We start from the raw sequence: 10187 nt of genomic DNA on the forward strand, positions 1-10187 counted from the left end.
GTAGATGTAGATGTAGATGTAGATGTAGATGTAGATGTAGATGTAGATGTAGATATAGATATAGATATAGATATAGATATAGATATAGATATAGATATAGATATAGATATAGGTATAGATATAGATATAGATATAGATATGGATATAGATCAATTTAAATATCGATATAAATATCGATATAAATATCGATAAAGATATCGATATAAATATCGATATAGATATCGATATAGATATCGATATAAATATCGATATAGATATCGATATAAATATCGATATAGATATCGATATAAATATTGATATAGATATCGATATGGGTCGATATAGATATCGATATGAATCGATATAGATGTCGATATGAATCGATATAGATTTCGATATGGATCGATATAGATATCGATATGGATCGATATAGATATCGATATAAATATCGGTATAAATATCGATATAAATATCGATATAAATATCGATATAAATATCGATATGGATATCAATATAAATATCAATATAAATATCGATATAGATATCGATATAGATCGATATAGATATAGATATTGATGTAGATGTAGATGTAGATGTAGATGTAGATGTAGATGTAGATGTAAATGTAGATGTAGATATAGTTATAGATCCACGTCCACGTGGTATGTGTATGGTACAATATGTCGGGCAAATAATACAGGCATCCATCAAGAGCGACTTTAACATAAAAGATTCGTTTTCATTCTGTAGCTATATTAACTCAATTCGATTACCAGAAGACTATGTCCTTGTATCGTATGACGTTACATCGCTTTTCACTAGCATTCCAACGTACATGATTCTTGGCATTATCATTAACAGATGGCAGGATATAAAGCAAAACACGGATATCAACCTAGATTTATTCTTAGAGATAATAGATTTTTGTCTGAATGGAAGCTACTCTTCATACAAAGGAAAGTTTTTCCGGCAGATCCACGGAACAGCCATGGGAAATCTGCTCTCACCAACAATAGCGGACTTAGTGATGGAATCGCTTCTGGAAAACGTCGCTAGAAAAATTGACTTCCCAGTACCAGTTTTAAAAAAGTACGTCGATGACTTGATTCTTGCTCTTCCCCCGGACCGAGTCACAGGCGTTTTGAACATTTTTAACAGTTTCAACAACAATATTCAATTCACTATCGAATTGGAGAAAGATAGAAAAATACCATTCCTTGACATGGTACTAATACGGCAAACTGACCAAACCATCCGTACTGAGTGGTATAGCAAACCGATGGCATCTGGTCGCCTCCTAGACTTTCATTCATGCCACCCACTTCATCTAAAAATGAATACCATCGCAAACTTTATCCAAAGAGTCCGACAGTTCACCACAAACAGTCCGAAGGTAGCAGCTAACATAACCATAAATGAACTGTTGAGGCGGAACCACTACCCAGCGGCGCTACGACATCGGCTGTTGAATGGCAACATCCGAAACACCGAACGAAACACGAGAAATTCGTCCGACGATGGAGGCACGGTTGTGTACAAACCGATGCTGTTTGTGAATGACCTGACACAACGGCTGAGTAAGGCATTAAAAGCGGCCTTCCTCAACATAACACTAGCGTCAAGATACGGGAACACCGCCAGCAGAATTTTCACCAACATGAAAGACACTATATCTCCAGAGATGCGACATAACGTGATCTACAGGATTCCCTGCAACGATTGCGAAGCCAGCTATGTCGGGTTAACCACAACCCAACTGAAAAAACGCATAAGCAGCCACCGATCAACAATTAATGAAATGGAAAGACTCCGCGGCAAAAACGATGACGATCCCAGCACACAATTCGATCTCGAACGACTTAAAGAGAAGACGGCACTCCTTTACCACAGCATCGTAGCAAATCATAACTTCAACCTAGAAAAAACAAAAATTATCGATCAGCACACACGAAAATTAGCTCTCCCGATTTTAGAAGTCTGTCATATTGTTAACACCAAACATGCAGTCAACAAACGGTCCGATGTTGACAATCTCAGCTCCATTTATGCAGGCGTACTACACACACTTAACAAACAGATCCCAACACAGAACACGCACACACCAGCAAACGAAACCCAATAGCAAACTGTAAGAGCTAATAGCTAATACCCAATATATATTGCACCCACTGTTAGTCCACACTTTTTCGCTCCATTTTGAATCGAATTTGAGTTAGCGGTTGAAAGAGTAGTGCAGAAAGTTTGTGGCAGAGTTTATTTGTTGAGTTTTAATTAGAGCGGGTTTGAATATTGACACAATAGTAGCTAGTAAATAGGACAGGAATGCTGATGCCGAAGCTTGTATGACAAAAACGATTTATGTTCTGTAAGAGTTTTGTGATTTCATTCGTTGTGTAAATTTGTAATTTTATATTGTCTTGTCTTCTAAATTCAGGATTCCCTGATGAAGGTGCAATATACACCGAAACGTTGGTGAAAGAGCGATATTAATTCGTTTTATTGCTGAAAGACTGCGAAGCCGAAAAACACCCCCTGATAAAATCCCTCAGTCGATAGCATAAATTGCGATGTAGATGTAGATGTATACATATGTAAATGTAGATGTAGATGTAGATGTATACATATGTAAATGTAGATGTAGATGTAGATGTAGATATAAATATACATATCGATATAGATATCGATAAAAATATCGATTAAAATATCGATTTAATAAACAATTTAGATGTCGATATAAATATCGATTTAAATATCGATATAAATATCGATTTAAATATCGATATAAATATCGATTTAAATATCGATATAAATATCGATTTAAAAATCGACATAAATTTCGATTAAATATCGATATAAATATCGATTTAAATATCGATATAAATATGGATTTGAATATAGATATAGATACCGATATAAAAATCGATATAGATATCGATATAGATCGATATAGATATTGATATAGATATAGATATTGATGTAGATGTAGATGTAGATGTAGATGTAGATGTAGATGTAGATGTAGATGTAGATGTAGATGTAGATGTAGATGTAGATGTAGATGTAGATGTAGATGTAGATGTAAATGTAGATGTAGATGTAGATATAGATATAGATATAGATATAGATATAGATATAGATATAGATATAGATATAGATATAAATATAGATATAGATATAGATATAGATATAGATATAGATCCACGTCCACGTGGTATGTGAATGGCCCTTAATGCATTTGAGATAGAATTAAATTGACTGCTTCCATGGATAGTTTTTTTTCTGTATAATTCTGAACTATAATTTTTCAAGAACAGGTTTGTAAAAATTTGCTTCAATTCGTAAAAAATATAAAATGCTGATTCATAATTCTAGGTCCTGCGATTTCTAAAAACAAAGCGAAAGTGATATTCAAACCTGGATTATGGGGATTTAATAAAAAGAACTGCATTAAACTAACATACATATTGAAGTTCTAGTTACGTTCGATTATTTAAAGAAAAAAATTGAGTGGCTTCTAACTAGCATTTTTTGTGACCGAAAAAATAACACTCATATACTCCAGTGACAACATCCATAATATTTGCGAAACCCACGTTAAGCTTTAATTCAATGATCGTATTTGGGTCATTTTTTTTCTCAACGGGTGGCAGTGACACATTCGTACGTAAATAGGTCTATACATCTTTGGTAAAGCTTTTCAAAATATCTGCATCGCTAATTGTTTAACATTTGCACACTGTGGGATCAGATTTTACTACAATGCTTGGTTCCCGAAAGCTATAAATGTTTCTTACTCTTCGCAAATCTAGGTTCAACGTACAATTTAGTATATATTTTATAAGAAGTGAGCACGGAAGCTTTGGAAGATAAGGAGCTAAGTAAGCATTGCAGTTTCTTCTAAAATCTGGTTCAAATTTTGAAGAAAAAGCTGAAGGGTAATGTTTTTACACCAGTTAAGACGCACCTACGAAGAGTGTAAAGATTGTGAAAAGTTGTATGATTGTTGGTTTCCTTTGAGAAATAAATAGCGATACGAAAAAAGAGGGATAGAGAAGGAAAAAGAGTAGTGAGAAAGAAAAATTATCCAGAAAGTAAAATATCCCATGTCTAAAATATACTTACTCACTTTACTTTAAAGGCGACAGACAGATTATCGATCCAATGCCGAATCCAGAATACGTCGCCATGTCCCTCGGTCCTGGGCTGCTATCCTCCAATCGCCCCTAACACCTATTACGCGTGCATCCTCGTCGACAGCACACATCCAACGAGTGCGGGGTCTACCTCGAAGTCGTCGCCCTCTATCGGGATTCCTGCTAAATATAGCCTTCGCTTGACGCTCATCCGGCATTCTCGCTACATGCCCAGCCCACTGAAGCCTGCCGTGTTTTATCCGCTTGACCATATCCGCTCATTTGTATATCTGGTACACTTCATGGTTCATGCGTCTGCGCCAAACACCATTTTCTAGTTTGCCGCCAAGGATTGAACGCAAAATCCTACGCTCGAAAACACCAAGAGCTCGCCGATCAGCTTCTTTCAGCGTCCATGATTCATGGCCGTAGAGAGCCACCGGAAGAATCAGTGTTTTATAGAGTGCAAGTTTAGTACGGATTTGCAGACTGCGGGACCTTAGCTGGTTACGTAATCCGTAAAAGGCCCTGTTTGCGGCTGCTATCCGCCTCTTTATCTCACGGCTAACCTCGTTGTCACATGTCACTAATGTTCCCAGGTAAATAAATTCGTCGACTACTTGAAATGTTTCCCCATCTAGCACCACCGCAGCACCAACCTCCGACGGACTACCACGCACTCTGCCAGCCACCATGTATTTCGTTTTGGCAGAGTTTATGACAAGCCCTAATCTCGCAGCTTCTCTCCTGAGAGCTCCGAAGGCCTCTTCCACAGCTCTACGGTTGATACCAATGATGTCGATATCGTCCTCAAAACCGAGAAGCATGTGCGACTTCGTAATGATGGTGCCGCTTCTCTGCACACCAGCCCTCCGTATAGCACCTTCCAATGCGATGCTGAACAATAAGTTCGACAGCCCGTCACCCTGCTTCAAACCATCTAACGTCACGAACGAGTCCGATATCTCACCGGCTATCCTGACGCTTGATGTAGAACCTTCAAGGGTGGCACGTATCAGCCTAATCAGCTTTGTTGGGAAGCCATGTTCCATCATAATCTGCCATAACTCATTTCTCTTGACTGAAGCGTACGCTGCCCTGAAGTCTATGAACAGATGGTGCGTCTGCAAGTTGTATTCTCGAAATTTATCGAGGATTTGTCGCAAGGTAAACATTTGGTCCGTCGTGGAGCGTCCCCCTCGAAAACCGCATTGGTACTCGCCAACAAAGGTCTCCTGCAACGGCCTCAGACTGTGGAACAGGATGCGGGAGAGAATTTTGTACACGGTATTGAGAAGTGTTATGCCCCGATAATTGCTACAGTCCAGGCGATGGCCTTTTTTGTAGATCGGGCATATGAGACCCTCTAACCAGTCCGAGGGCAATTCTTCATCAGACCACACTCTCAGCATGATCCGATGGATGGCACGATACAGCTGTTCGCTCCCGTCCTTCCCAGCTGCCTTGCAGTTTCTCAGCTCTTTCACTGCTTTCTTCACCTCGTCCATGGATGGTGGATCCACAGCTTGACCATCATTCTCAATAGTCATCCTGCTCCTTTCGACTCCACTGTTTCCCTCACCGTTCAACAGCACACTGAAGCGTTCCTTCCAACGCCTGGCCACCTCTGTTTTATCGGCTATCAGGTTCCCCTCCCTATCGTTGCACATGACAGGGGCTGACACGTTTCGATTCCTGGTTCCGTTGACCTTCTTGTAGAAGCTCCTCGCATCGTGCCTGGAGAAGGAACCTTCCGCCTCCGCAAGAATACGCTCCCAATGCTGTCGTTACTTCCGGCGGTGGAGTCTCTTTTCAGCGGCTCTTGCATCTCGATATCTACCTATGCTCTGACGAGTCACAGCCGTGGCCAACATGTGACCCCTGGCGCGGTTCTTCTCTTCCGTCACTCGCTGGCACTCAGCGTCAAACCACTCATTGGGCGCAGCTGCCGCAGTTGTACCCAACACTTCTCGCGCTGTAGTGCTGATCGAACAGTGGATGTGCCTCCACTGTTCATTCAGGTTCCCTTCAGCTCATTCCTCAATCCGTTCATCAACTTTCTGCGAGTACTCTGCAGCTACTCCTTCAGTTGATAGCCGCTGGATGTTCAACTGCATCCTCCTCGTTGCCTTGGATTTCAGCACGTTGGACAGCCTGGCGCGGATATTGGCTACTACGAGATAGTGATCCGAGTCAACGTTCGGTTCTCTGAACGACCTCACGTCTGTAACGTCTGAAAAGTGCCGTCCATCAATCAGAACGTGGTCAATTTAAGAGCAAAGCTCTCCATTCGGGTGCATCCAGGTGTGCTTACGTATGTTCCGGCGTGCAAAATAAGTGCTACAGATAGCCATCCCTCTAGCTGCAGCGAAATTAACAAGCCTCAGGCCATTGTAGCTCGTCGTAGAGTGGAAGCTTTCCCTACCAGCTACGGGGCGGAAGAAGTCTTCCTGCCCGACCTGTGCATTTGCATCTCCGATGACAATCTTTATATCGTGTCCTGGGCACTCATTGTATGTCTTTTCCAGGAGCTCATACAACTCCTCTTTTTCGTCATCGGGTTTCTCGTTGGTCGGTGCGTACACATTTATTAGGCTGTAATTGAAGAACTTGCCCTTAATTCTCAACACGCATATACGGTCACTGATCGGCCTCCATCTAATGACACGCTTCATATGTTTTCCAATTAGCACGAAACCGACTCCTCTTTCTGCTTTCACGCCACCACTATAGTAGATGTGGTACTCTCCGCACCTCTTGGATAGCTGCAACCTCCACATTCACCTTCCGCAGCTCTCTAGCCAGGATACTTGCGCGTGCCGGTTCGAATAGAGTCCTTACTTTCCAAGCACCGAGTTTCCAATAATTGTCGTCCTTTTTCGTTCGCCTAGGTCCATGCCAATTATTCCGTTCCGTATTTATATCTGGATTGTTCGTAGTATTTAATATTCAGTATGCTGCCTTACTAGGGCTGCGATACCTAGTCTCGCGACGGGGCTGCCGTCTTTGATATATCTGGCGAGACACCGCGTTTCATGATTCAGCCGCCCGCTCCGGATCAGACGCTGTTGTACGCCGCCCCTAACATGGGGAACCAGCCGCGTACGTTCTCCCTTCCCAGTAAGCATACGACCAAAGTTTCCACCGGGGTTGGTTACCCGATCTCCGCTAAGGTTACTCGTATCCCGGTCGGCACCACGTGGAGGTTGGGATAGGAGTTGCAGGACAGAGGTGAATGACCACAATAAGATCTCAAGTGACACGTGTCCAACCATTCGCCAACCATTCTAAAATATACTTAGGTCAAAACTCAACAGTTCAAGCAACCAATAAAAGATCGCACTCAGTATCATTTTCAAAGAGCTCTGGGGCTTTCATTTGAGCATGCGAACATCAAAATCGGAATAAGCATTCTGTAAAAAGTGTTTTTTTTTGTTTTTTTTTGTTTGGGTCGATTCTGATATACTACACATATAAACAACACATTGACTCATACATACGTTCAGGCACATATACACAAACATACATAAACTGTTCAATTCGTCGATCTGAGTAAATTGGTAAACAACACATGGCTCCAAGTGCCATTAATTTTACCTTAAAAGTTAAATGTCTCATATATAAAATACTCTTTGATCAATATTTTAAAATCTAAGCCACTAATCAAAAATCCACTTGGTAGCATTCTGGGGGAGCACAGTAGCTTTCGTTTGCGTAAAAGAACATTAAAATCGGATATTGCGTTCTGTAAGAAAGGTGCGTTAGTTTTTTGCGGCACATATATACAGACAACATACACACACACACACACACACACACACACACACACACACATACACACACACATACACACGAACAGATATTGCTCAGTTCGTCGAACTGAGTCGAATGGTATATACCATTTAACAAAGGGCAAAAAACAATAGCTTCGTGAGAATAATTGGTGGAGGTGATGAGGTTAATTTAAATCTTGTGTGATTTGGGTGTTAATGAATCTTCTTTTAGTCGATCACTGACGAAAACGAAAGACGTTGGGCAGTTTCGGCCAGGAGATTTGCTTCCCCAAAGGCTGACGGCCCATGGATTTGCGGCCCACCTTGGCTAGCACACGAAACTATACCATTTGTGGTTATCTTGATGCAATTGATCGGACTAGGGCGATCTCCTGGTGGCATCATTCGTCTCGTGGCTGCGTGTCACTAAGAGTACACCCAGAGTGCGTGGTGAACGGTAGTGGAGTTCGGCCTCACGAAGCACCACCCCACCAACACGTGAGTGCTGAGAGTCGCGACTGGTGTGTAAGGGGAAAGACTACCGTAGCCAGTGCGAATCGCCTGGACTAACGTCCAGGCGAAAAAATATTAATCTGTCCTGATCAGCAGCCTTCCACCTTCCCATTTCGCCGAGTAATCCATCCGTTGAAACTTTTACAACAACGGGACCTCGTATCACCACCGAGTATATAGTTTACCGTGCCGATCGGAGCTTAATCAACAGTAACAAAAGGTTTGGTGGAGGTGTTTTGATCGCTGTTCATCGTTAATATGCCTCATCGTGTGTTGACAGTAACGCTGAATTTGAGCTAGTTGTTGTTCGGATTTCTTTGGCGGGGTTGAATCTGTTCCTGTGTGCGGGATACATTCCGCCAGATGTCAGCCGCAATTACGCCTTTGTCTAGAACTTTGTCGAGTCTATTCGCACAACATTAGAGTATGCTGGGATCGATGATATTATTCTTGTCTGTGGTGATTTTAACCAAGCAAATATTTCGTGGAGAAAGAGTGATGCACATGCTATAGTAACAAACCACGATGGTGTCAGCAGTGCTAGTGCTGCTTTATTAGATTGTGTGGCAACAATGAATATGCAGCAGTATAACACTTTCAGCAATCCTTGGGGAAATATACTCGATCTAATTTTCTGTAATGTAGAGCCGTGTTTCGTTATTGAAGCTGCTGTTCCTCTCGTCAAAATTGATGCCCCGCATCCACCGCTCGATATTACTCTATAAGTGTTAAATGAAATTCCCATATGCACGCATGACAACGCACTTCGACTAGATTTCAAACGCATCGATTTCAATACCTTGAAGAAATTTTTGGCTGCGTACAACTGGAACAGTTTATTTGTCAGTGCTGATATGATGTAGTATTGAGGTTTGTGGAGGTTCTGCTACAGTGGTTAACTGCAAATGTTCCTGCTATGCGTAGGCCATTGAAGCCCCCGTGGGGAAATCCTACCTTACGGTTACTTAAGCGCGAACTCAATGCTTGTCAACGTCACTACCGCAAACTTCGTACACCACTCACCAGAAACAACTTTAAGTATGCAAGCGAATCGTACCGTAGGTTAAACACACAACTGTATAGACAGTATGTTACTAGCATACAAAGTAACCTCCGCCGGAACCCAAAGAAATTCTGACAATTTGTTAAAACGAAGCGAAAAAATAATGATGGAATCCCAGCAAAAGTTTATTTAGGCGATAAATCAACTATTGAGCCGCTAGCGAAATGCGAATTGTTTGCTGATCACTTTTCTAGTGTTTATAATACAACCATGGCAACTTCTGAAGAAGCTGTACTTGCCGCTTCTGATGTCCCAATGAACACTATTTCAGCTGATGTTCCTGAGGTAACCGAGGAATTGCTACTAAAGGCGGCAAAATAACTAAAGGCATCCAATTCTCCTGGACCTGATGGTATACCAGCTATCGTCTTCAAAAGATGCATAAATGAACTCGCAAAACCACTGGCAAAAATATTCAACTTGTCCTTACAACAATGCAAGTTCCCCGCTCTTTGGAAAAGCTCGCATATTTCTCCGGTATTCAAAAAAGGAAATAGACAAGATGTTACCAACTATCGTGGCATCACATCTCTAAGCGCCTTCCTCGAAATTGTTTGAATCAATCCTTAGAAATCACCTGCTGTTTCACACAAAAAGTAGCATTTCTACCAATCAACATGGTTTCTATCCTGGTCGTTCTGTGACAACTAACCTGCTTTGCTTCGTCTCGGATTGTATCTCTCACATTGAAAATGGAAAACAGGTTGATGCTGTATATACGGATTT

The 10187-nt window shown here is 41.5% G+C and overlaps 1 protein-coding gene across 1 annotated transcript; it reads left to right on the plus strand.

The window, feature by feature from the left end:
* The first annotated feature begins 814 nt into the window (after positions 1-814).
* On the plus strand, positions 815-2101 carry LOC129728917 (uncharacterized). The gene has a single exon (XM_055687393.1). It carries the CDS (start codon positions 815-817, stop codon positions 2099-2101), a length of 1287 nt encoding a protein of 428 aa, XP_055543368.1.
* The last annotated feature ends 8086 nt before the right edge of the window (positions 2102-10187 follow it).

Source organism: Wyeomyia smithii, chromosome 3 (assembly GCF_029784165.1).
Source record: "Wyeomyia smithii strain HCP4-BCI-WySm-NY-G18 chromosome 3, ASM2978416v1, whole genome shotgun sequence".
In the NCBI taxonomy this organism is placed as follows: domain Eukaryota; kingdom Metazoa; phylum Arthropoda; class Insecta; order Diptera; family Culicidae; genus Wyeomyia; species Wyeomyia smithii.

What these genes read in the sequence shown, in the direction of transcription:
- LOC129728917 (XM_055687393.1), top strand. Translation starts at nt 815, where the DNA reads ATGATTCTTGGCATTATCATTAACAGATGGCAGGATATAAAGCAAAAC.